This window comes from Mirounga leonina, unplaced genomic scaffold (genome assembly GCF_011800145.1).
Source record: "Mirounga leonina isolate KUSES-001 unplaced genomic scaffold, KU_Mleo_1.0 Mir_53, whole genome shotgun sequence".
Lineage (NCBI taxonomy): Eukaryota > Metazoa > Chordata > Mammalia > Carnivora > Phocidae > Mirounga > Mirounga leonina.
The window spans coordinates 64892930-64920569 of NW_023270807.1; the positions used below are offsets into that span (position 1 = coordinate 64892930).

The 27640-nt window shown below is 37.2% G+C and overlaps 1 protein-coding gene across 5 annotated transcripts in view; it reads left to right on the forward strand.

Moving 5' to 3' along the window:
* The window catches only part of CEP57L1 (centrosomal protein 57 like 1), an 83175-nt gene that overhangs the window by 29676 nt on the left and 25859 nt on the right, over nucleotides 1–27640 (forward strand). For 2 of the 5 annotated variants that reach the window (XR_004676738.1, XM_034991764.1), the window contains exons 2-5: nucleotides 10599–10674; nucleotides 22299–22381; nucleotides 23604–23769; nucleotides 25958–26137. Coding sequence is in view for 4 of the 5 variants with exons in the window: in XM_034991764.1 (XP_034847655.1) it covers nucleotides 22379–22381; nucleotides 23604–23769; nucleotides 25958–26137 (349 nt within the window). In the remaining variant the exon portion in view is untranslated. The remainder of the gene's footprint in view (nucleotides 1–10598; nucleotides 10675–22298; nucleotides 22382–23603; nucleotides 23770–25957; nucleotides 26138–27640) is intronic. The other 3 variants (XM_034991767.1, XM_034991765.1, XM_034991766.1) reach the window with 3 other exon arrangements.

Genomic DNA, 27640 nt, shown 5'->3' on the forward strand with positions numbered 1-27640 from the left:
TTCCTTCCTTCCTTCCTTCCTTCCTTCCTTCCTTCCTTCCTTCCTTCCTTCCTTCCTTTCTTTCTTTCTTTTAGAGAGAGAGAGAGCGTGTGCATGCACAGTGGGGGTGGGGAGGGGCAGAGGGAGAGGGAGAGAATCTCAAGCAGGCTCCATGCCCAGTGCAGAGCCCAAAGGGGTCGCTCGATCTCACAACCCTGAGATCATGACCTGAACTGAAATCAAGAGTCTTACGCTTAACCAGCTAAGCCACCCAGGCGCTCCTGGTCCCCTCCTTTCTATTCCCACTTCTATTGCTTTGGTTCAGGTCTTTATCACCTCTCACATAGAGTTTTGGAATAGCCTCCTAAATGGACATCTAGCCTCTGGTTGTTTTTCTTCATTCAGATCTCACAGAAATCTTTATCAAAGGCAGTCTGATCCTGCTATTCCTCTGCTGGATGGCTCTTATTGCCTACGTGGTAAAATCCAAACGTGTGCCTGTCATACAAAGCCCCTCCTAGCTAGTTTTTGCCTCCTAGTTCTGCAACACTCATTTGTAATCTTCCAGCTTTATATATTGCTTGTAGTAGATTGCCCAAAACAGTAGATTCTCTCTTGCTTTCATAACTTTGCATAAATAAGCAATATAGCATGGTGGTTAAAAGTGTGAGCTTTAGAGCCAGACTGCTTAAGTCCAAATCCTGACTTTGCCACTTAACTAGTTGTGTGAACTTGGGCAAAACACTTTTTCTGTGCCACAGTTTCCTGATCTTTAAAATGGGAATAGTTGTGCCTCATAGAGTTGTTATGAGGATTTTACTAAGTTAATTTACATAAGCATTCAATAAATGTAAGGTATCATTATTTTTATTATTATCACGCTGTTTCCTTTGACTGTACACTTGATCTTCTCCACTACCCATTCTCTCACTGTCTTTTGCCTATCAGATCCTATTCATTCATCTCATATCACTGTTTAAGGACTACCTCCTTAGGGCGCCTGGGCAGCTCAGTTGGTTAAGAGACCGGCTCTTGATTTTGGCTCAGGTCATGATCTCAGGGTCCTGGGATTGAGCCCGTGCTCAGCGGGAGTCTGTTTGAGGATTCTTTCTTTCTCTCCCTCTGCCCTTCCCCCCACTTACATGCTTGCTCTCTCTCTCTCTCTCTCTCAAGTGAATAAATAAATCTTTAAGAAAAAAAAAAGAACTACCTCCTCCAGGAAGCCATCTCTGAAATTCCCAGACTCTCTTATGATGATCCTCTGGGTTCCTGTAGCACCCTTTTGTAGTATAATTAAACTCTGAATGCTTTAAGGATGACCAGTATTTTTCATATGTATTTTTCATCTCTGAATGGCCAGTGAATGAGACTTGATTGTTTTGTTGTTTCTTATTTGCTATAGATTAGGAAACGCAGTTAGAAAGGGAAGGGATATTCTGTTAGAGACAAGTAAACAGCTCATAAGCAGACTGGAAAGCAGAAGATAGCAAGAGGTGAAAAGACAGAAAACAAAATCTATAAGTCTGGAACTTTCCAGTGAAGGGACAAACAGTCCAAAAAGTATCAGTGTGGTTCTCCAAGTATCACAGTTTATATTTAAAAAGCTATGATAATATCCTAAGTCATCCCAAAGATTAAATTGTATAGAGTATACTTGGCCTAAAAGGAAGGAAAGTAGGTTAAACATTTTAGAAATAATTCTTTTAAAACTAGTTGAAATCAATTTTGGCAATTAAATAGATGAGCTTCAGTTATTTATAATTGTTTAACAGCTAACCCCTCCCTGGGCTGCCTGAGTAATCAGTGCACTCCCATAATTAATTCTTTAGAATGTGCCCCAACTGTGTATGTGGATAGTGGGGGGGGGAGCAGGTAATAGGCTAAGAAAGTGAATTTGTGGCAATTAATGTGAGCACTGTTAACTTTAAAATTCATTATTTGTTGACTCAAATTTCTAAATTCTTTATACATTTAATAATTTTGCCATCAATCTTTCTGAGGAGAAATGGTTAGAAACAGTTAAGTTCGACAGATAAATATGATAAACATTGTAAGAATGTTCAAACTCTTTCAAAATAACTGATAAGAAAGTTAGAACTTTCTGAAAAAATATTACCAGTAATATTTTAAAATCCTAAGATTTATGATTTACTTACTTAAGTAAAATGATATTACAATAAGACATTGTATGCGAAATATATACCAAGGTACACTATGTGATTATTTTTAAAACTTAGGATAGTATTTACAAAATTGTTGGGTTTAACCATAACAAACATTAGCATAGAGAAGTAGGGAAAAGTTGTTGATCTAACAAATTAGTTTCAGGGGATTCATTTTACAATTTTTTCTTCTTTGATTAGGCCCCGAGGATGCAGTGCCCCTTTGCAGAACACAGCAGTTTGGACTGCAGAAACTTACAAAAGAAATAAACATAATTGCCCTCCCTGAGTTTCTATTGATATAGGAGGCATAAGACCCTTAAAAATGAGATGTACGTGCCCCAACAGATATCCATATAAGTTATCAATATTGTACATCTTCAGCTGTTTTCTTCCTCTGCAGAAATCTAGCTAAGAGGAAACTATTTGCATAAAAATACTTGTTTCTTATTATAAAACTGATATGTGTTTATTGTAAAGAATGTATAAGAAGGTTGAAATAAGAAAATGAAAGTCTCCTGTTGTTCATCTATTAACATTTTAATATACTTACTAGTCTTTTATATATGCTTATCTTTATCCCTTTTAAAAATTGGACTGTAATTATATAATTTTATATTCTTCTTTATTCACTTTATATTAAATCAGAAGCATTTCCTCATGAACTGAATATTCAAGATAAACTATAGGTAAAGATGATGGGGAGTCTAACCATTTAAGTAATCTCAGACATTGTAAAGTTCTAAACTTACTGGATTCAAATTCAGTAAGGAAAAATCTAACTTTCTAATTAGATAAAATGTTCATAAGTCTAGATATTTTAAATTCAGCAATTGCTAAGTTTGCTTGGAAATCAATTAGCTCTTATTGTGTGGCATTGAGTTGAATTAACTGTGCACATAACAACTAGATGCTCTATTTTAATTTATAAAATATTTGTAAAAGATTGGCATTACTTTATATTCTTTAAAAAAAACTTAAATATTGTTGTACTCAGATGATCATATTTCTCCTATCCAAACTCATTTAAGATAATGAGTGTGAGGGGAATGCACAAGAACACTTCCCCAAAGCCATTGGCTGGGAAAGAAAATGAGAGGGGCTGTTTTTCCTGAGTTCTTGTACCCAGCAGGGCTCAAAAACTGGAGTTGTGAAGGTCAGCCAGGCTTGGCTAGGATAGAGCCCTGAGGGCGCTGCCTTGTTCCTGCAAAGAAGGCAGGCAAACAACCCAGGGGCAGACATGTAGAAATAGCCATCCGAGGAATGCCTGGGGCACACAGTGAGATTATTCACTCTTCTAGAGCTGTCCCTGAGAGGTAGCTTCACAGATACCCCGCCAGGGACAAAGGAGCAGGAGCAGGTGGACACTATTTTTCTCCCCCACTCCTCAGCATAAACAGAGCCACCTGTGGAGGGCAGCTCACCTCAACACGAGCTGCCTAGACTGCTTGCAACAAGTCCCACACCTCTGTGCTCCGGTGTGACAGCCCTTCTCAGTCAAACCTCCCTCAGTCCTAGCGTGGTGAGACTCTCCCCAGAAGATCAGCACAGGCCTCTGCCCACACCACATCCCTAAAGCCTGGAGTCTTCAAAGTCAGCAGGCTTGGCTGGGCTGGAGCCAGGAGGGCACTACGCTGCTCCTGGACAGAAGGCAGGCACACAACCTGGAGGCAGACAGTGTGGAAACAGTGATCTGAGAAATGCCTGGGACACCCAGAGGGGAGATTATATATATATTTGCTCTTCTCAGAGTGCTTTCCTGAGAGCAACAGGCACGGAGACCCCTGTCTAGGGACAAAGGAGCAGGCGGGCACCATTTCCCTCCCCGCCCCTCAGCATAATCACAGAGACACCTGCTGTAATCAGTACAGCACCAGCACTGGCTGCCTAACCTATTTATACCAAGTCCCACACCCCTGCATTTTGTTGGTACTGCCCTTCTTGGTCAAGTTTGCCTCAGTCCCAGCGCAGTGGCCCCTTCCCCAGAAGACCAGCAGAAACCCCTGCCCACATCTCCAACCAGAGAGTTCTGCAGGGCTTCAGTTCTACCGGAAGTAGTATCAGGTCTCATTTAACAAGCAGACCAGAGTACACCTAGTTAAAACATACCACATTCTGGCCAAGGACAAAACCTTGCCCACTGCAAGCAAGGAGAGCCTCTGCAGACAACTGGCCTGAAAGATAGAGCAGCCAAAACACAGCAACAGAGTGCATGCAGCAAACACTAGAAACTTGCCCAGAAACACCAGGCCCTGGACACTATATGACCTTTTCTTCGTTAAGCCATTACTCTCAGGAGCAGGAAACAGAAGAGGCTTTTTTAACCCAGAGAAGAAGATGGAAACTTAGACAAAATGCCAAGACAGAGGACTTCATCTTGAAAGAACAAGATAAGGTCACGGCCAGAGATTTAAGTGAAACAGATATAAGTAACATGCCTGATAGAGAATTTAAAGCAACAATCATAAGGATACTCTCTGGGCTTGAGAAAAGAGTAGAAGATTTCAGGGGGGGCCTTACTACGGAGATAAAAGAGTTAAAAAACAGAAATGAAAAATGCAATAACTGAAATTTGAAACAGACTTGATGCAATGAGCACAAGGATGGAGGAAGCAGAGGAATGAGTAAGTGATATAGAAGATAAAATAATAGAAAATAATGAAGCTGAACAAAAGAGAGAATTATGGAACACAAGAATAGACTTAGGGAATTCAGTGACTCCATCAAACATAATAATATTCATATTAAAGGAGTCCCAGAAGAAGCAGAGAGAAAAGGGGGCAGAAAATTTATCTGAGGAAATAATAGCTGAGAACTTCCCTAATCTGAGGAAGGACCACATCCAGATCCAGGAGGCACAGAGAACTCCCATCAAAATCAACAAAAGCAGGCCAACACCAAGACATATTGTAATTAAATTTGCAAAATATAAAGATTAAAAAATCCTAAAAGCAGAAAGAAGTCCCTAACTTAGCCCATAAGGCTAGCTGCAGATCTCTCAACAGAAATTTGCCAAACCAGAAGTGAGTGGCATGATATAGTCAATGTGCTGAATGGGAAAAATCTGCAGCCAAGAATACTCTAACCAGCAAAGCTATCATTCAAAGTAGAAGGAGAGATAAAGAGTTTCCCAGATAAACAAAAACTAAAGGAGTTCATGACCACTAAACCAACCCGGCAGGAAATATTAAAGGGGACTCTGCGTGGAAAGACCAAAAGTGACAAAGACTAGAAAGGAACAGAACAAATCTCCAGAAACAACAACAGAACAAGTAATAAAATGGCATTAAATACATATCTATCAGTAATTACTCTGAATGTAAATGGACTAAATGCTCCAACCAAAAGACATAGGATGTCAGAATGGATAAAAAAATAAGGCCTGGGGGGTGGGGGGATGGGTTAGCCTGGAGATGGGTATTAAAGAGGGCACGTACTGAATGGAGCACTGGGTGTTATACACAAACAATGATCATGGAACACTACATCAAAAACTAATGATGTAATAATGTATGGTGATTAACATAATAATAAAAAAAATAAGGCCCATCAATACGCTGCCTACAAGAGACTCATCGTAGACCTAAAGACACCTGCAGATTGAAAGGGGATGGAGAAGCATTTATCATGCAAATGGATATCAAAAGAAAGCCGGAATAGTAATACTTCTATCAGACAAACTAAATTTTAAACCAAAGACTAACAAGAGATGAAGAAGGGCACTATGTCATAATAAAAGGGACTATCCAACAAGAAGATCTAACAATTGTAAATATTTATGCCCCCAACATGGGAGCACTCATATATAAAACAATAACAAACATAAAGGAACTAATTGATAATAATACAGTAGTAGTAGGGGACTTTAACACCCCACTGACATCAATGGACAGATCATCTAAACAGAAAATCAACAAGGAAACAATGGCTTTGAAGACATGCTGGACCAGATGGACTTAAGAGATATATTCAGAACATTCCATCCTAAAGCAGCAGAATATACATTTTTTTCAAGTCCAGAATAGATCACATACTAGGTCACAAATCAGGCCTCAAAAAGTTGCAAGAAGAGTGAGATCATACCATGTATATTTTCTGACCACAATGCTATGAAACTAGAAGTCAACCACAAGAAAAAATCGGGATAGACCACAGACACATGATGGTTAAACATCATGCTACTAAACAATGAATGGGTCCACAGGAAATAAAAGAATAAATTAAAAAAAAAACCATGGAGACAAATGAAAATGAAAACACAATGTTCCAAAACCTTTGGGATTCAGCAAAAGCAGTCCCAGGAGGAAAGTATATAGCAATACAGGCCTACCTCACAAAGCAAGAAAAATCTCAAACAACCTAACTTTACACCTAAAGAAGCTAGAAAAAGAACAACAAATGAAGCCTAAAGGCAGCAGAAGAAGGAACATAATGAACATTAAAGCAGAAGTAAATGGTATGGAAACTGAAAAAACAATAGAACAGATCAATGAAACCAGGAGCTAGTTCTCTGAGAGATTAATAAAATTGATAAACCCTAGCCAGACATATCAAAAAGAAAAAAGACCCAAATAAATAAAATCACAAATGAGAGAGGAGAAATAACCAACACCACAGAAATACAAACAATTATAAGAGAATATTATGAAAAACCATATGCCAACAATTTGGACAACCTAGAAGAAATGGATAAATTGCTACAAACATATAAACTACCAAAACTGATACAGGAAGAAATAGAAACTTGAACAGACCAATAACCAGCAAAGAAATTGAATCAGTAATAAAAAAATCTCCCAACAAAAGTCTAGGGTCAGATGCCTTCACAGGTGAATTCTACCAAGCATTTAAAGAAGAGTTAATATTTATTCTTCTCAAACTATTCCAAAAAATAGAAATGGAAGGAAAACTTCCAAACTCATTCTATGAGGCCAGCATTACCCTGATACCAAAACCAGATAAAGACTCCACTAAAAAAGAGAACTACAGGCCAATATCCCTGATGAACATGGATGCAAAAATTCTCAGTAAAATAGTAGCAAATCGAATCCAACAGTATGTTAAATGTATCATTCACCATGATCAAGTGGGATTTATTCCTGGGCTGCAGGGGTGGCTCAGTATTTGCAAATCAATCAGCATGATACACCACATTAATAAAAGAAAGGATAAGAACCATATGATCTTCCCAATAGATGCAGAAAAAGCATTTGACAAAGTACAACATCCATTCATGATAAAAACCCTCAATAAAATAGGTTTAGAGGAAATATACCCCAACATAATAAAAGTCATATATGAAAAACCCATAGCTAATATCCTCAATGGGGAAAACCTGAGAGCTTTTCCTTTATGGTCAAGAGCAAGACAGGGATGTCCAGTCACCACTGTTATTTATCATAGTACTGGAAGTCCTAGCCTCAGCATTCAGACAACATGAAGAAATAAAAGGCATCCAAATCAGCAGTGGGGAAGTCAAACTTTCACTATTTGCAGATGACCTAATACTCCAAATAAAAAATCCAAAGACTCCACCCAAAAATTGCTAGAATTGATACACGAGTTCAGTGAAGTCAGGATACTAAATCAATGTACAGAAATCTGTTGCATTTCTATATACCAATAATGAAGCAGCAGAAAGAGAAATCAAGGAATCAATCCCATTTACAACTGCACCAAAAACGTTAGGATACCTAGGAATAAACCTAACCAAAGAGGCAAAATATCTGTACTCTGAAAACTATAAAACACTGATGAAAGAAACTGAAGAACAACAAAGAAATGGAAAGATATTCCATGCTTGTGGATTGGAAGAACAAATATTGTTAAAATGTCTATATTACCCAAAGCAATCTACACATTTAATGCAACCTCTTATCAAAACACCAACAGCATTTTTCACAGAGCTAGAACAAACAATCCTACAATGTGTATGGAATCACAAAAGACCCTGAATAGCCAAAGCAATCTTGAAAGCATCAAAATAAAAAGCAGTTTTCTTGTTGTTTGTCTCCTTTTTTTCCCTTTGTTCATCTCTTTTGTTTCTTAAATTCCACGAGTGAAATTATATGGTATTTGTCTTTCTCTGACTGACTTATTTCACTTAGCATTATACTCTCTAGCTCCATCCATGTTGTTGCAAACAGCAAGATTTCATTCTTTTTTTATGGCCCAGGAATTGTCCATTCTGTGTGTGTGTGTGTGTGTGTGTGTATACACCACTCTTCTTTATCCATCCATCAGTCGATGGACATTGGGCTGTTTCCATAATTTGGCTATTGTTGATAATATTGCTATAATCATTGGGGTGAATGTATCCTTTCAAATCAGTATTTTTGTATCCTTTGGGTAAATATGTCTTAGTGTGATTGCTGGATGGTAGGGTAGTTCTATTTTTAACTTTTTGAGGAACTTCTATACTGATTTCCACAGTGGCTACACCAGTTTGCATTCCCACCAACAGTGCACAAGGGTTCCCCTTTCTCGCCATCCCCTGCTGTTTCTTATGTTGATTTTAGCCATTTTGTCAGGTATGAGGTGATATCTCATTGTAGTTTTGATTTGTATATCCCTGATGATCAGTGATGCTGAACATCTTTTCATGTGTCTGTTGACCATCAGGGTGTCTTCTTTGGAAAAATGTCTACTTATGTCTTCTACCCATTTTTCAATTGGAGTATTTGTTTTGGGGGTGTTGAGTTTCATAAGTTCTTTATATATTTTGATACTAACCCTTTATCAGGTATGTCATTTGGAAATATTTTCTCCCATTCTGTAAGTTGCCTTTTAGTTTTGTTGATTGTTTCCTTTGCCATGCAGAAGCTTTTTATTTTGATGAAGTTCCAATAGTTTATTTTTGCTTTTATCTCTCCTGCCTCAGGAGACATCTCTAGAAAGAAGTTGTTACAGCCAATGTCAAAGAAGTTACTGCCTGTGTTCTCCTCTAGGATTTTAATGGTTTCCTGTCTCACATTTAGGTCTTTAATCCATTTTGAATTTATTTTTGTGTTTGGTATAAGAAAGTGATCCAGTCTTCCCAACACCGTTTGTTGAGAGACTGTCTTTTTTCCATTGGATATTCTTTCCTGCTTTGTCAAAGATTAACTGACCATATAGTTGTGGGTTCATTTCTGGGTTTTCTATTCTGTTCCATCGATCTATGTGTCTATTTTTGTGCCAGTACCATACTGTTTTGATCACTATAGCTTTGTAATACAACTTGAATCCAGAATTGGGAGGCCTCCAGCTTTGCTTTTCTTTTTCAAGATTGCTTTGGCTGAATAGGGTCTTTTCTGGTTCCATACACATTGTAGGATTGTTTGTTCCTGCTCTGTGAAATATTCTGTGGTGTTTTGATAAGAGATTGCATTAAATGTGTAGATTGCTTTTGGTAATATAGACATTTTAACAATATTTGTTCTTCCAATCCACGAACATGGAATGTCTTTCCATTTCTTTGTTGTTCTTCAGTTTCTTTCATCAGTGTTTTATAGTTTTCAGAGTACAGATATTTTGCCTCTTTGGTTAGGTTTATTCCTAGGTATCTTATCGTTTTTGGTGCAGTTATAAATGGGATTGATTCCTTGATTTCTCTTTCTGCTGCTTCATTATTGGTGTATAGAAATGCAACAGAAAACCGGGCGCCTGGGTGGCTCAGTTGGTTAAGCGACTGCCTTCGGCTCAGGTCATGATCCTGGAGTCCCGGGATTGAGTCCCGCATCCGGCTCCCTGCTCGGCAGGGAGTCTGCTTCTCCCTCTGACCCTCCTCCCTCTCATGCTCTCTGTCTCTCGTTCTCTCTGTCTCAAATAAATAAAAATAAAAATCTTTAAAAAAAATGCAACAGATTTCTGTACATTGGTTTAGTGTCCTGACTTTACTGAACTCGTGTATCAGTTCTAGCACTCTTTTTTTTTTAAAGATTTTTTTATTTATTCATTTGAGACACACAGAGAGAGAGAGAGAGAGAGAGCATGAGCAGGGAGAGAGGCAGAGGGAGAGGGAGAAGCAGGCTCCCCGCTGAGCAGGAAGCCCGATGCAGGGCTCGATCCCAGGACGCTGGGATCATGACCTGAGCCAAAGGCAGACGCTTAACCATCTGAGCCACCCAGGCGCTCCAGTTCTAGCACTCTTAACTATAGAGAACAAATTGATGGTTATCAGAGGGATGGTGGGGGGGGATGGGTGAAATAGGTGATGGGGATTAAGAGTACACTTATTGTGATGAGCACTAATACATGGAATTGTTTAATCACTGAATTCTACATGTGAAACTAATATTACATTGTGTGTTAACTAACTGGAATTTAAATAAAAACTTAATTAAAAAAGAGTATAAAGAATGATCAATAAAAATTTAATTATGAAATAAGCAAACCAAGTTTATTGGATGTAGTGCTGACTTACTGCCATATTGTTTTTTCCCCTCCTGTTTTCTCTTGTTGGTCTTTTTTCAACAGTGAGATTGCGGACTACTTGACAGCAAAAGCCATGCCTTGGCTGTTTCTTATTTCTACAGGGTATAGTATATGAGAGGTAGATAACTAAATATTTATGTGTTTCACTTTGACTCCTTTGTTACCACTTTCTCCTGCTTTTTCCCCTCACTTCTTTGATCATCTTTGAGATATTTTCTTTCTTCCTTTGCCTTCTAAATGTTAGTGGTCTTTAGCATTCTGAGCCCCACCTTTTTCTCTCCTAAGTCTGTAATTCTTAACTTCTTAAAATTTTCCCTAAATGTGTCTGTGGGGCACCACAATGGATAGATAACAGTAGCTCTCTAATGAACAAAGGCATTGAATCTCAGCCACCCTTTTCCATGCAGACACACACACACTGAAAATTGCTAATCTTTATACTCTCCTTGGGTGATCTAATTGATAACCAAATTTGTATCTCTAGATCTAACCTAGCCTGCTTACCTAAACATTAGACCCGTATTTCAGTCTGATTGCTGAATAACTTTGTCTCCAGCACCTCAAACTTGACATATCTAAACAGAATTCATTGTTTTCCATTAGACTTCTATCTCTTTTTATATTATTTCTTATTTCCATGAATGCCGTTGCCATCTCTTCACTTGACCAGGTGAAAATTTTGGTAGCATTTTTTATTCTTTCTTGTCCCCCATTTCCCCATTTCACATATCTAGTTGGTTCCTAAACCCTTTCGATTGTATCTTTTTTTTTTTATTTTTTATTTTTAAAGATCTTATTTATTTATTTGACAGAGAAAGACACAGCGAGAGAGGGAATACAAGCAGGGGAAGTGGGAGAGGGAGAAGCAGGCTTCCCGCTGAGCAGGGAGCCCGATGCGGGGCTCGATCCCAGGACCTGGAATCATGACCTGAGCTGAAGGCAGACGCTTAACGACTGAGCCACCCAGGCGCCCCTCGATTGTATCTTCTCAGTATCTTTCATGTTCATCTCATCTACTCCAATCTTAATTCAGGCCTATATTATTCCTTGTCTTAATTACTTCAGTAACCTCTTTGTCCCTCTGCCAATAATTTCTTCCCCCTCCAGTCTATCTGTCTCATAGGCATCTGAATAACCTTGTCAGAATGTAAACATGATCATGTTATTTTCCTTTATATCCTTCATTAGCTCCCCATTGCCTGATCCTACGGAAGACAGACTCTTCAGTGTGATGTACAAAGTCCTTTATGGTTTGGCCCTTGCATACCCTTTTAGCCATCTCTTACTGCCAACATTTATTCACTGTGCTCCAGTCAAATTCACTAGGGTCTATCATGTCCCTCAATGATTTTACATTCTATCTCCACTAAATAAATATTTCCAAATTTTGTGTTCCTGTTAAGCCTCTTGTTTGCTTGTTTTGGTCTCTGTCTTTCATATCTTTCCTCAGTGTCTGGTAAGTCTTGATTAAACAACTTAAATCTCAGAGTCAGCCAGTAAAAAACTGATTGGAAACTCGAAATCCATCCAATCCATTTATTTTATCATCTTTAGTATCTTTGTTAACTTGGGCTAGTCATATTCCCTTCATCAGGATATTCCCACCTCCACTTGGATATAATCTAGACTACCAATGTTCTGAGAACTGAACGTTCCTGCCTTGAGTCTGGTGCTACCCTCACCTACGCTGAGTGTCCCTCAATCCAGAGATACTCTGTAGTTCCCTTTTAGAAAAAACAAAACATAAGTTCCAGTCTTCTTCCCAGATGGGGGTAAAGCAGTCTTCTGGCTTCATAGATAGACAAAGGGAGTTTGGGCACATAATTTACTAACCTAAACTTTCATCGTGTTTTCTAGTGTTTGCCTCTATCTTAACTCTTACTTACAGAGGTGCAGCTAAGTCCTGAGCCACTTGGAGGTTCTGCAGAGTAAACTTAAAAGTCGCTTTTCTTACTTGGATTAGAAGACTGCCTTTTTTGCATTAGCTCAATCTATTACTATTTGTACATCTGTCTTCTATTTTTCCAAAGTTTTGTTGTTGTCCTTGCAGGTTGATATCTTTTTTAAAAAAGTGTTTTAGTATTATTTTAGTGTATTTCCAAGAGGGAGCAAAAGTTAGTATGTATGTCCACTCTGGCATATTTACCTAAACTCATTCAAAACTGTTTGTAATTCTAAATTATTTCTGGCTTTACTTATTTCTCCGTCAATCAGGAAGAGTTAGATAATCTCTCTTTTGTATTCCCATGACACTCGGTGTATGCTTTTGTTATGGAACTGATCCCACTGAGTCATATCTTGTTTTTAACTTGTCTCCCCTACCACATATTGTTATGCAACCAATCTACAGAATTTTTTCATCTGGGAAAACTGAATCTCTGTAACTCCCCATTTACCCTTCCCCTTAGCCACCATTCTACTTTCTGTTTCTATGAACTTGACTACTCCAGATACCGCTTATAAAGGAATCATACATTATTTTCTTATTGGTTGTCATATTTCACTTAGCATGATGTCCTCAGTGTTTATCCGTGTTTCAGTGTGTGTCAAAATTTCTTTTTTTTTTAAGGCCAAAGTATATTCCATTTTATATATATACATTTTGTTTATCTTTTGATGGATATTTGGGTGGCTTCCACCTTTTGGCAATTGTGAATGATGCCATTATGAGCATGGATGTACAGATATTTTCTCAAGGGACCCTGCTTTTAGTTATTTTGGATATACCCAGAAGTGTCATTGTCATTTAAGACATTGACATTTTTTAAGGAAAATGGTTTCCCCCTCTATAAAAAATAGAATGTTTTTCATTTGGGGCTTTAATGATGTTTTCTTATGTTGAGATTCAGGTTATACATTCTTGGACCAAATACTGCTTAAGTGACATGTCTTTTTCAGGGCTTCACATACAGAGGCACATGATGTCCATCTTACCTCTTAGGGGTGATATTAATTTTAATCATCAATTCAAGTGTTATTCTGTTTCTCTTATATAGTTACTCCTTTTTTTCTTGAAACTTACAAGCCATCTGTGGAAGAGATACTTTAAGACCCTGCAGATATCCCACTCCTCATCAAAATTTCTACCTTTGGATTAGTATTAATGCTTCTTGCCTAAATTAATCTTTACTATGATGGTTGTAAAATGATGATTTTTCCAAATCCAGTAAGGGCTATTTTTTAAAAGAGATTTTATTTAATTTTTTGAGAGAAAGAGCACAGAGGGAGAGTGAGAGGGAGAAGCTGACTCCCCACTGAGCAGAGAGTCCTATGCGGGACTTGATCCCAGGGCCCTGAGATCATGACCCAAGCCAAAACCAAGATTAGGGTGCTCAACCGACTGAGCCACCCAGGTGCCCCTAAAGATTTCACTTTTAAGAAATCTCTGCACCCAACATGGGGCTTGAACTCATAACCCTGAGATCAGGAGTCACATGCTCTACCACCTGAGCCAGCCAGACACCCCTATAGTGTGCTTTTCTTACTCTCAGTTTACAGATATTTTACCAGGTACTCTGTTGTCTGAATCCTGCTAGTGAACTCTGTATTTAATTAATGAGTAACCAAATAATATTCACTTTCTACTATTGAAGAAGAATAAACTTTACAATATGGAGTAGCTTTGAGAACTTTAGCTGAATGGAAAGTTATAAACTCTCTTTCCTTTTTAAAGCATAAATCTCATTCTATGTGTGTAATTAAAACTGGTTGGTCTAAAGCATTTAGTATCTCTTAAGTATGTCTAAAGTTGTTACAGTTGCAAGCAATATGACAGATTAGATGTTCAGAGAAACCTCCTCTGGTAAAGAACAGAAATGCTGCATAAAATGTTAAAGCAACTTTTGAAAGGCATGGCTGAGTTGGAAGCAAAGTAAGGGGGGAAGTATGAGGCTGTATGTAATGAGAAAGCCCAGTTCCACAGGGATAAATGAGCCCTAGAACCCATTTTATCCCCAAGGACACCTTCTGTGATCCCTCATGGCCCGGAACCTGGGCATTAAGGAGGTATTTCTGCTTCTATGGGGCAAGGGACAAATTCTGATGGGCATACTCAGTGGTAAGTTTGGACACTGCAGTGTAAAAAGCTGGGATCCCCAAAGGATAAAACCTTCTATTAGTGACGGGAAAATAACCTGCTCTTCAGAATGACACTGTTTGTTTCATCCTTGGCTTTGGATGAAGTGAACAAAAAGAATCTCTCCTCATTACAATTCTATTCTCATGTGGGTTTGGAGTTGGAATTCATACTGCCAAAAAAAAAAAAAATCTCAATATAAAAATTGTTTAATGGTGCCTTGGGTTTGGGGTGCCCTAAGGACCTAGCAGAAACAAACAGAAATCTTCTCTGAAGAAAAGTTCTTTATATACTGGCTTTGGAATATTTCCCTAGTTAAAGTTCCGAGCATACACGTTTATTAGAGACTATTCTTGGGATCAATACATGAGGAAGGGAGAGGAAGGAAGTACTATTAGGCAGAGAATTCCAGCTTCAGTGAAGACCCAACAGAGGTTTCACTGCTACTACAGGGAGCTCTGGAGATGGGGTGATCCTTTGGAATTGACTTGGATTGGGCCAAGAGGGTCAGGCCTTTTTACCCTCATTGGATGTGGGCTGCTCCTGGAAGGAGCCTTGACCTTAGATGAGACAGTATTCTTTAGACAAAGCAATCCCCAAAGAGGGCCAGCAGCCAAGAGCCACTTTCTGGCAGCATTCCCAGGAGCTGTGGGAAAAGTTCACATTCCTGAAAGGGAATCCAGGCAGTGCATCGTAATGTCCACCACGATGAGCAAAGAAAACTTGCAGGTGAACATAGCAAACATTGGCTTTATAAATCAAAGCAATGTTGTCTAATTTGTGTGGCTAAAAATAGAACTAAAAATTTCAGAACCATAGTATTATATGAGTCTGGAGGGGAGTGATTGGAATTAATGCCTTCTAAGATCTGGGTTCTGTGATAGAATACTGTACAGAAGTGAAAATGAATATCATACAGCTTCATGTTCCAATATAAATAACAAGATACTTTAAATGAAAAAAGTATGTTTCCATTTATATAAAGTTTAAAAACCACAAACACCAAACAATATATTGATAAGGATATGTACAAATATGATAAAACTATTTAATAGGCATTAAAATGAGTAACACAAAATTCAAAGCAAGTAATGGGAAAGGCACACAGAGGGCTTCCACAGCACTATCACTATTTCTTAATCTAGGTGTAGATACACAGAAATCTGTTTTGTTACAATTCCTTTAACTATACATGCATGTATTATGTATATAGTAAATTATTTTTTTAACTCTATTAAGGTATTAAGAAGAAAGGAATCTGCTGGTCTTGGTGACCAGAACATGCTAAAGTTATCTCCTAAGTTAGTATTCAGCTGTGCTAATCTGGATCTAGTCAAATCTACTGAGATTTAATCAGAAATAAGTTATCAGTTATATGATTTAGTCATCTCCATTTGATTTATCAATTTTGCCTTCAATTAGGGGGTGGGATTACTATTTTACAGGCATTTCAGATACAGTGATGAAATTTGAAGTTTGAAAATGATCCCAAAATCTGCAGCAAGTTTTTGTTAGATGAATTCAGTATGTAATTTAATAGCTATCACAGTCAATATTCAATGCAACATCTATATCAATAAATATAGAAGCTCTACTTTTTTCTCCCAAAATCTGTTTAATCCATGAAAATCAGAGAAAGCGGCTTTGAATTCTGCATGAAGATACTGAGCTTTGTCTCTCTGGAGACATAGCAGAGCTTAGATGACTTGTTAAAGATAGTGTGAGAATAAGTTTGTATTCAACGGTTAGAATAGATGGCCTCTAAGATGCTCTCAGACTTCACCAAGATTACATGATTCTATGCTTGATTCAGTGTTTCTTACCTCTCATTTCTCTCCGGAAGGCATTTTCCTGATGACTCTCCATTAGGGTAGTCTCTGTGTAGATAAATATAAATCAACCAAAGTCCTTAAGAGAGAATATTTTTCTCTAGCTTCATGGATTTTGGAGTGCAGGAAACTTGAGCTGTGTGGTTAGTAATTAGTTAGTGTCTCTGGACTTTGGCTCCTACATCTATAAAATGAGTAGATTGCAGCTGATCTAAATTTTAAATGGATATATGAAATTTCCCTGTCAATTCTAGAACTCCCAAATATTTATGACTTATACAGATTTATGGTACCATAGACTTCTCAAACATTTTGAATATAGTCACCATTTCAAACTAAATAACTTGAAATATATCCTTTGTCACCTCTTAATACTTTTTGGAGGAAAGTATAAGATAATGATTTTTCTTTTTTTTTTTTTTATTATGTTATGTTAGTCACCATACAATACATCATTAGTTTTTGATGTAGTGTTCCATGATTCATTGTTTGCGTATAACACCCAATGCTCCATGTAATACGTGCCCTCCTTAATATTCATCACCGGGCCAACCCATCCCCCCACCCCCCTCCCCTCTAAAACCCTCAGTTTGTTTCTCAGAGTCCATAGTCTCTCATGGTTCATCTCCCCCTCCGATTTCTCCCCCTTCATTTTTCCCTTCCTTCTCCTAATGTCCTCCATGCTATTCCTTATGTTCCACAAATAAGTGAAACCATATGATAATTGACTTTCTCTGCTTGACTTATTTCACTTAGCATAATCTCCTCCAGTCCCATCCATGTTGATGCAAAAGTTGGGTATTCATCCTTTCTGATGGCTGAGTCATATTCCATTGTATATATGGATCACATCTTCTTTATCCATTCGTCTGTTGAAGGGCATCTTGGCTCTTTCCACAGTTTGGCTATTGTGGACATTGCTGCTATGAACATTGGGGTGTATATGGCCCTTCTTTTCACTACATCTGTGTCTTTGGGGTAAATACCCAGGAGTGCAATTGCTGGGTCATATTTTTAATTTTTTGAGGAACCTTCACACTGTTTTCCAAAGTGGCTGTACCAACGTGCATTCCCACCAACAGTGTAGGAAGGTTCCCCTTTCTCCACAACCTCTCCAACATTTGTTGTTTCTTGCCTTGTGAATTTTTGCTATTCTAACTGGTTTAAGGTGGTATCTCAATGTGGTTTTGATTTGAATTTTCCTGATGGCTAATGATGATGAACATTTTTTCATGTGTCTGTTAGCCATTTGTATGTCTTCTTTGGATGAGTGTCTGTTCATGTCTTCTGATAATGTTTTTTAAAAACCAGACTCTAGGGCGCCTGGGTGGCTCAGTTGGTTAAGCGACTGCCTTCAGCTCAGGTCATGATCCTGGAGTCCCTGGATCGAGTCCCGCATCGGGCTCCCTGCTTGGCAGGGAGTCTGCTTCTCCCTCTGACCCTCCCCCCTCTCATGTGCTCTCTCTCTCTTTCTCTCTCTGTCAAATAATAAATAAAAAAATTTTAAAAATTTTAAAAAACAGACTCTAGGGGCACTGGGTGGCTCAGTCAGTTCAGCATCTGCCTTCATCTCAGGTCATGATCTCAGGATCCTGGAATCGAGCCCCATGTCAGGTACCCTGCTCAGTGGGGAGTCTGCTTCTGCCATTCCCTGCCCCCATGCTCTCTCTCTCTCAAATAAATAAATAAAATCTCTTTAAAAAAAAAAAAAACAGACTGTATTTCACTGTATTCTAAAGTTAGCTGAATTTGATTGTACCTTAACCTTCAGATTAGTTATTTATATATCCCTGTATTTATGTCCCTATAATTCAAATTTCTCATATTTTTATAATTTTATAATGCTGTAATTTTTTGAATGACACTTTAATTCTTAAGTCTATAGCAGTATTCTTTCATTTTTAATATAAACTATTAAGGGAATAAATATTTTACAGTATTTTAGGTAAAAAGGCTAATATTTGGGTCAGAAACTAATTCAAATACATATAAATTAAATATGAGTCAGAAGCATGATTTTAGTTTTATTCTCCCATTTGATTATGCTGGGAAATTTTTAATTATTTTAAATTATTGCATACAGGATAGCACATTAATAATTTCCTATTCAATTCATTAAGCTTAAGAAATTACTAGCAATTATAGGGGGAAAATAAATCAAGGCAGAGTTAAATAATTGTTACACATCATTTCAAGTAGGAAACTCTAAATTGCAAGTAACTTTATTATGTCCTCTAAATAGCATAGACCTTAGGCATCTGTTGTTACGTCCTTATCACTATTCCTGTGTTTCATTCACTGTTGAACAAAGGTATAAGTTGCAGTCAGTGTATTAGTTTGCTAGGTCTTCCAAAACAAATACCACACACTGCGTGGCTTAAACAACAGAAATTTATTCTCACCGTTCTGGGTGCTACAAGTCCAAGATCAAGATGACAGTAGGTTTGGTTTCTTCTGAGGACTCTCTCCTCAGCTTTCAGATGGTTGTCTTTGCACTGTGTCTTCACTTGGTCTTTTCCTGATCCCTGGCACAAAAATCCCTGGTGCATAATTTGTATGTCCAAATTTCCTCTTTTTCCAAAGACACCAGTTAGGTTGGATTAGAGCCCATCTTAAGGGTTTCATTTAAATTTAATCACCTTTTTAAGGCCCTATCTCCAAATACAGTTAGTATAAAATACTGGAGGTTAGAGCTTCAACATATGAATTTGGGGGGAATAATGAATTCAGTCAGTGAAATTGGATATAATGTACTTTCCTGCCACAGAAGTTTTCAAGAATGAAAATTATTGATTCTGTGCAAGTGACTTGCATGATGGGTAGAATTGTTTGCGCTGTGACTTAAGGCAAGTTAGCTCACAGGATGGATGACATGACACAATTTATAAGTCCTGGATGATTTTAAGCCAGATAATTGAAGTTCTCTGCAAAAGGACATTTTAATTTGAATAAAATTTCTGTGTCTTTTGCTGGTTTCTCTTCCTCTACTTGCCCTTTTAGTATGGGGCCTTTGGAACTGTCTTCAGTTCTTACATTATATCATCCATCAGTGGTCTCTTCCTTTTCAAAATCAGTTGACTTTTTTTTTTAAGATTTTATTTATTTATTTGACAGAGAGCGACACAGCAAGAGAGGGAACACAAGCAGGGGGAGCGGGAGAGGGAGAAGCAGAAATGGCTAAAAAATTACATTGCATCAGCTTTCTGTACCCAATGTGGGGCTCGATCCCAGGACCCTGGGATCATGACCTGAGCCAAAGGCAGATGCTTAATGACTGAGCCACCCAGGTGCCCCCAGTTGACTTTTTTTTTTTTAATCTAAACTACTCCCTCCTGGAAACAGTCTCCTCTCTTTATTTCTGACATCATACTTTTCTGGTTCTTTTCTGTCATAGGTTTCTCTTTCTCTTGTTTTCCTTCCTTATCTGAAATCTTTTCTATTTATACTCTTCCTTTTAAATGACTTCTATTCTCTATGGCTTTATATACCATCCATATGCTGACAATGCCATTCTTTGTATTTCTATACTAGGCTTCTCCAAGCTTTAGACTCTTCTATCAAACTACGTGTTTCATATCTTTTTTTTTTAAAGATTTTAAGATTTTTTTTTTTTTAAGATTTTATTTATTTATTTGAGACAGAGAGAATGAGAGACAGAGAGCATGAGAGGGAGGAGGGTCAGAGGGAGAAGCAGACTCCCCGCCGAGCAGGGAGCCCGATGCGGGACTCGATCCCGGGACTCCAGGATCATGGCCTGAGCCGAAGGCAGTCGCTTAACCAACTGAGCCACCCAGGCGCCCTACGTGTTTCATATCTTAACTTGGATGTCTCACACTTAGACTGGTTTTGACACATATCAGTACTATATGAGTATTAGCCATGGTCTTCATTTTTTTAATAAATGGCTACCCAGTTATTTAAGCTAGAAAACTCGATTTCTCCCTTTTCTTCTCTTAATCCAGTTTGTCACTTCTGTCTTCAAGATACATCTTGCTTCTATACACTCTCTTCATCTCCATTGTCACCACCCTAATCCAAATGCAGCATAGTCTCACACCTGGCTAACTGCAAATGTCCCCAAACTATGGGCTGTTAAATATAGTGATTAAGAACCCAGGCTTTGGAATTGAACTGGCTAGGTTTAATTCCTCGCTCCACCACTTGCAAGTTGTATGACCTTCAGTAACCTCTCTGCCTCTATTTCTTCATTTACAAAATGAGAATTATAATAATGATAACAGAGCAGTTTAGGAAACAGAGAGTACCCCATTCCTAGAACCCATTGTAGTATCTCTGACTGTCTCCTAATGCTGTCTCCCTAATAGTCCTCTGGGATTTTGCAGAGATGATGGCACAGTCAGCCACTAGCAGGAATAGACACTGGTTGTTAAAAAGGACCATTTTGGAACAATTGTTTTCCTCAAGAACAAGTAAAAAGACTTTGCCGTACAGTATTTGTGTCTAGCACAGTTTTTTGTGGGGAGGGTATTTCTTTATGCAGTGGCTCCTTAGTTGTAGCCCACAAAGGTATTTTAATTTTATATACCATAGAGAAAATGGATCATTTTCCTGGTTGTTTACAAGCTGTCAGTAATGGTTCTAGTTATAACTTAAGTTTCCCTAAGCTTTACTAGGCTATTGATGCAAATAAGGCCCACATTTCACAGCCTTTTGCCCCCCTTGCAAATCCTCTGAAATGCTCCACAGGGTTTTTTGAGGTCTTTTCAATGACCTACAGCTAGGCTCCATACCAGATATGTCAAAATCCTTGGAGGTTGGGGCTTAGGCACCTCTCTACTTTCAGAAATTTTTTCTCTAGAAAGTTCTGTCATACATGCCCATGAATATGTCCGTCCAGCTGCTCTCTCTCTTGCTGAACAGTACTAACAATGCACCAGAGCCCTCAAAATGTCAAAACTGTGTTAGTGATCTCTAGCAACTTTCCTCTTCATTATAATATAACATTCCACACAAGGCAGGACAGCTAATGCCCCAATCTTTTATAGAGATATTGGTGAAATATTTCTCAGTTTTTACTTACAGTCCACTCCCTTCCCAACACCCATGTGTGAGTCCATGGGACTGGGTCAGAGATGAGTTAGAATGACCATGACTGTACTTTACTCAAAATTACTCCTCCCTTCCTCCATCAAGTAAGGCTTTGACTTTGCATCAGCTTTCTGTACTTCTTTCATCTTCCTTCAGAGTGAGTTTTTCTCCTAGAATGCCACAGTTCTTTATGTATATAAACTTCTACTGGGTTTATGCACTTGTTTGTAACATAGGACTAGATTGTAAGGGTTAAGCTGGGACCTCTATTACAATGCCATCCACTGAGCATCCTAGCGTGTCTTCTCTCATTTCTGTACTGTTTCCTTTCTTTTTCTTCACCTACCAGTGGGTTGTTATTCTGCTTATCCCCACTTTAAGATGTGTTTACACATTTAATTTAAATAAACTTTAGTCTAATTTTTAACTTATTGGCATCTTCTAAGTAGTCATTTCATTTACATTAAAAACCTCAAATTTGAATTTGTTTTTTAACTGGCACAAAATTCAGTTTGTAAAATAAATACTATATTTGGTAAAGAGGAAGCGGAGTCCTCCCAAGGACCTCAGGGTATAATGACTAATGGCAAGATTTCACTCTTCTTATTATTGGAGAAACTCACCAGGAGCCTAAAACTGAGATATCTTGAGTAATTCCGAGGTTCTTGGGATAGCTTCAGCCACATACCTCTCTCTGAAGATGTACAATCATGTTCAGAACTTCTGTACTTTGGGATCTTCTTCATTGTGAGCCAGCTGTGACTAACTTTGCTCTCTTGTTTTTTTGAGGGAACAGCAACTTAGATAGATGCAATCTCCCATGGGGAGCAGACAGTATCTGAGCAGCAACAACCCGGAGGGATGGAGACATGGTTAGTAAATGGTAGCTGATACTAATAACAATAGCAAAAAAAAAATGATTGCTTCTCAAGAGCAAAGAACATCAAATATTCTAGAAAGCTTCCTAGGCTATTTAACTTTTATTTATTTTATTAAAGATTTATTTATTTATTTTAGAGAGAGAGAGAGAGTGTGTGTGTATGTGTGTGTGTGTGTGTGTGTGTGTGAGCTTGGGGAGGGAAAGAAGGGGAAGGAGAGGGAAAGAATCTCAAGCAGGCTTCCTGCTGAGCACAGAGCCCAGTGAAGCGCTCTATCTCATGACCCTGAGATCACGACCTGAGCTGAAATCAAGAGTCGGACGCTTAACTGACTGAACCATCCAGGCACCCCTTTTCTAAAGTAAATTACAGAAAGGAAAATAAATGATTTGGGGAAAATTAGACCAAAAAATTATCTGCTAAAATGGTTAAAAGGGCTCTCCTAAAAAATAAAACATTAAAATTAAGTATAACCTCCCAGAATGACAAAGCTATTTTAGGTTCTTCAGATTGAGAACCATTCTAAACTATGATTAGAATGCTGGGTGCATTGGGGTGCTTGGGTTAGTTAAGTGTCCAACTCTTGATATCTCGGCTCAGGTCTTGATTTCACCATCTGAGTTCAAGCCCCACATTGGGCTCCACGCTGAGTGTAGAGCCTATTTAAAAAAAAAAAAATTGGCACATTAAATGGAGTTGTGTCATATCCGATGATTAGATTCAGAGATTGATATATCCAAAATTACCCTTGAAAATCCCTTAGGAAGCCAGTACATTGGAATTCATCAGTCTTTGAGGATTGGATTATATGGGTGGCTTGTGTTTCAAAGCTTTGTTGTCTTTTAGAATGTGTACTTTCCCTAAGAATCCTAGAGTCACACTGTTTGTAGAGAAGTGCTCAGTTGATGAGAGGTATATGAACTTATGATCAACTGAGAAACCAGTAAATTCACACCACCTATATAATTAATGCTCACTCCAGGGCATTTGCTCACTGAAAATCAGGCAGAATTGTCCATACTATTTATACAGTAAATAGTCATGTTTCTTTCTTGTATTGATGAGCTTATTATAGTTGAACTTGTGATAATTAACTCTATAAAGAAACAACTCCACAGTATATGATTATATATTTATGTTAAGTTTCACCTAATATTTTTGTCATTTAAATAGGAAAGAATGATGCTATACTATATTATTCCTTTATTCTCTACAGATAATGGATTCTGAATTAATGCATAGTATAGTAGGAAGCTATCTTAAACCTCCAGAAAGAGTTTTTATTCCATCATTTACCCAGAACGATGAATCATCTCAGACTCACCACTCTGCAAACTTAGAAGCTACCTCTCCTAAAATGCTTCATAGTCCAAATAGCCAAGGTAATTCTAAAATAAAGTCATATTAAAAATTAAGGGAATGATATGAAATGTTATATAAAACTTTACATCTTTACATAGAAAATAATATGATTATGTGTTTAATTTTAATAAAACTATTAGTTTTGACTCTGTTGCTTAAAGTTTCTATAAACATAAGTTATTTAACATTTTTTATTTTGGCTTCTTCAGCTGTAAGATGAAGATTAACCACCTAGACACATAATTACAATTTTATCCTAAAAAATCATGAGAAAATAGGAAAATACACTTTGAAGAATCAAAGGTTAGATTTGGAATCCTTCTAAACTAGATGATTAGAATACTAGTGAATTAAGTAAAGTTGTATCTTATTCAAGGATTAAATCCGGAAATTGCCTATTTCCAAAATTACCCTTGAAAATTCCTTTGGAAGCTAGGACATTGGAGTAACTACAAAATACAAGTATTGTAACTTTTAAAATATAAACTTAGGGGGAAGGACGCCTTAGTGGCTCAGTCAGTTAAGCGTCTGCCTTCGGCTCAGGTCATGATCCCTGGTCCTGGGATCCAGTCCTGCATCGGCCTTGCTTGGTGGGGAGCCTGCTTCTCCCTCTGCCTGCTGCTCCCCCTGCTTGTGTGCTTTCTCTCTCTCTCTCTGACAAATAAATAAATAAAATCTTTAAAAAAATAATAAACTTAGGAGGATATCAGAATTGAATTAGGAAAACATGCCTATGCCATACAAATTACCTTCTAAAATGCTGGTTATCACCTGTTTTTTTAATATTCTATAATAAATGTTACCATTAATAAATAGACTAGCTCTGTGGAGTAAAAAACCACAAGAAATATTCCAAATCAGCAAACCAGGTATTGCATTTCTAAAGAGCAATAAATATAATTTCTTTATCTCATTTGTAAAACAAACAAACAAACAAACAAACAAACAAACAAAAAGAACCACATGGTAATCTCTAGCAAACATCTTTTTAATTGGTTATGAACTACAGGCAAACCTTGGAGATATTGTGGGTTCGGTTCCAGACCACCACAATAAAGCGAAATATATCATAATGAAGTGAGTCAATGAATTTTTTGGTTTCCCAGTGCATATAAAAGTTACATTTAGACTATACTGTAGTCCATTAATTGTGCAATAGCATTGTGTCTAAAAAAACAATGTACTATATATCTTAACTAAAAAATACTTTATTGCTAAAATGTTAGGTATGATCTGAGCTTTCGGTGAGTCATAATCACTGATCACAGATTGCCATAACAAATATAATAATAACAAAAATTTTGAAATACTGCAAGAATTACCAAAATGTGACACAGAGACATGAAGTGAGCAAATGCTGTTGGGAAAATGGTGCTGGTAGATTTACTCAAATAGGGTTGCCAGAAACCATTGTTCAATTTGTAAAAAGTGCATTATCTGTGAAATGCGATAAGGTGAAGCACAATAAACGAGGTATGCTGGCATATGAAAATTAACCTATAACATTTACTTATATTCCATTCCACTCGTTTTATAGTTTGAAGTTATAACAGAATAGAAAGTGTTATTTGAAAATATTAGAACTCTGAACATACCCGAATCATGATGATGTTAATATACCTGAATAAAAATCACAGTAGTACATGTGTACCACTTAAAATCTTTCAGGCCTGACATGAGTTAAACCACTAGGTTATAATTTTTCTTCTGGTGGAAGAAACTGTCTTCTAACTCATATGTTCTGATTATTAATACTAAATCTTAGACAAAGAAACAATAAATGTTTGTGATTTAACTAAAATTGAACATATCAAGAACCGAGAAAAACCTTTAACATTAAACCTAAATTTCCATGTTAATTAGTGACACTACATCTTAATTTTCTTTATCCATACTCAGACTCTTATGCCTCCTAGACTGGACATTATTTGAAGAGATTTACTTTATTGAATTAAAAATTTTGATTATTAGCTATCTCAAACCTAGAAAATTACTAAATATAATCATAAATATATTGTTTTTAGAAGATCTATTAGAAAAAAATTGTCCCCTCTTTAGAGTTTTAGTGATTTTTTTTTTTTTTGAGGAATATATGTTACTTGTATGTTTTTCTGGCTCACTAACAAAAATATACTGTTCACTTTTATTGCTACTATGTAAGTGTTCAAAAATTTTCATTGAAGTAACAAGCAAATTTTTTTTCAACAGCTCTTATTTTAGCCTTAAAAACTCTTCAGGAAAAGATTCATCGTTTAGAGTTGGAGAGAACACAAGCTGAGGATAACCTAAACATTCTTTCCAGAGAGGCAGCACAGTATAAAAAGGCCTTGGAGAAAGAAACAAATGAGAGAAATCTGGCACACCAGGAACTGATAAAGCAGAAAAAAGGTAAGGAAATTCAATAGTTCTCAGAAATAAGGAGTTATCAAAATTTACAACTTGAAAATAAAAAGCCCAGTCTAAGATTTACTCAAATATCTTTGTTCTTATATATATTCAAACCTTGAAGCCTTGTTCACAGACAATTTGATATTTGCATTAAATAGGTATCACTTTGAGCTTACTTCTATTATATATTATCCCAGTTCATAAATTCTTGAGATTAAAAGACACATTAAGTTTTTTTTTTTTTTTTTTTAAAGATTTTATTTATTTATTTGAGAAAGAGAGAGAGAGAGAAACAGCATGAGAGGGGAGAGGGTCAGAGGGAGAAGCAGGCTCCCCGCCGAGCCAGGAGCCCGATGTGGGACTCGATCCCAGGACCCCGGGACCATGACCTGAGGCGAAGGCAGTTGCTTAACCAACTGAGCCACCCAGGCGCCCCGACACATTAAGTTTTTTTTCTCCAAAGTTTAAAACTTTTATTCTTCAAAATATACTGTTAAAATAAGACAAGTAACAGATTGTGAGAAAATGTTTGCAAAACAGATATCTGAAAAGGATTTGTATTGAGAATATATAAAAAATTCTCAAAACTTAATAATAATAATAAAAGGAAAACAACCTACAGAAAAAGTGGGCCAAAAATTTGAACAGGCATTTTATAAAAGAAGATATACAGGCCAATAAGCACATGAAATGATCCTCAGCAAAACTAGTCAACAGGAAAATACAAATAAAATCACAATGTGATACTAATGTATACCCACTAGAATGACCAAAATTAAAGGATGTAATAATATCCTGTATTGGTAAGGATGTGGAGAAACTGAAACTCTCACATCTTATTGGTGAGACCATTAAATGGTACAACCACTGCAGAAAACAGTTCAACAGATTCTTGTAAAACTAAAACATGTGCTATCCATACAACCCTGTAATTCCATTCCTAGGTATTTATCCAATAAATACAAAGATATTTCCATAAGAAGACTTATACTTGAATATTCATATCAGCTTTACCCATAGTAGGCCTAACCTGGGTAAAAGACACATTAAGTTTTTAGACAGATTGTGTTTAGAATTAGAATATTTTCAGAATACCAACAAAATCTAATTTTACCTATAATATACTTAAAATACTTTATATATTCAGTCAACACTGGTTTTTAAAATTTGAAAATAAAAAGCAACACTAGTAATTGAACAATACAGAAACCATAAAAATGAATAAAAAATTTTATTGACTCGAAAGATTAATTAGAGGAAATGGACAGGTAAGTAGAGGTTTCTGTGGAAATTATGAAAAAGACATTCGGACATAAGTTTTAGAGATTTAGAACATAAGTTCTTTTTTTTTTTTTTAAGATTTTATTTATTTATTTGACAGAGAAAGACACAGCGAGAGAGGGAACACAAGCAGGGGGAGTGGGAGAAGAAGAAGAAGGCGTCCTGCTGAGCAGGGAGCCCAATGCAGGGCTCGATCCCAGGACCCTGGGATCATGACCTGAG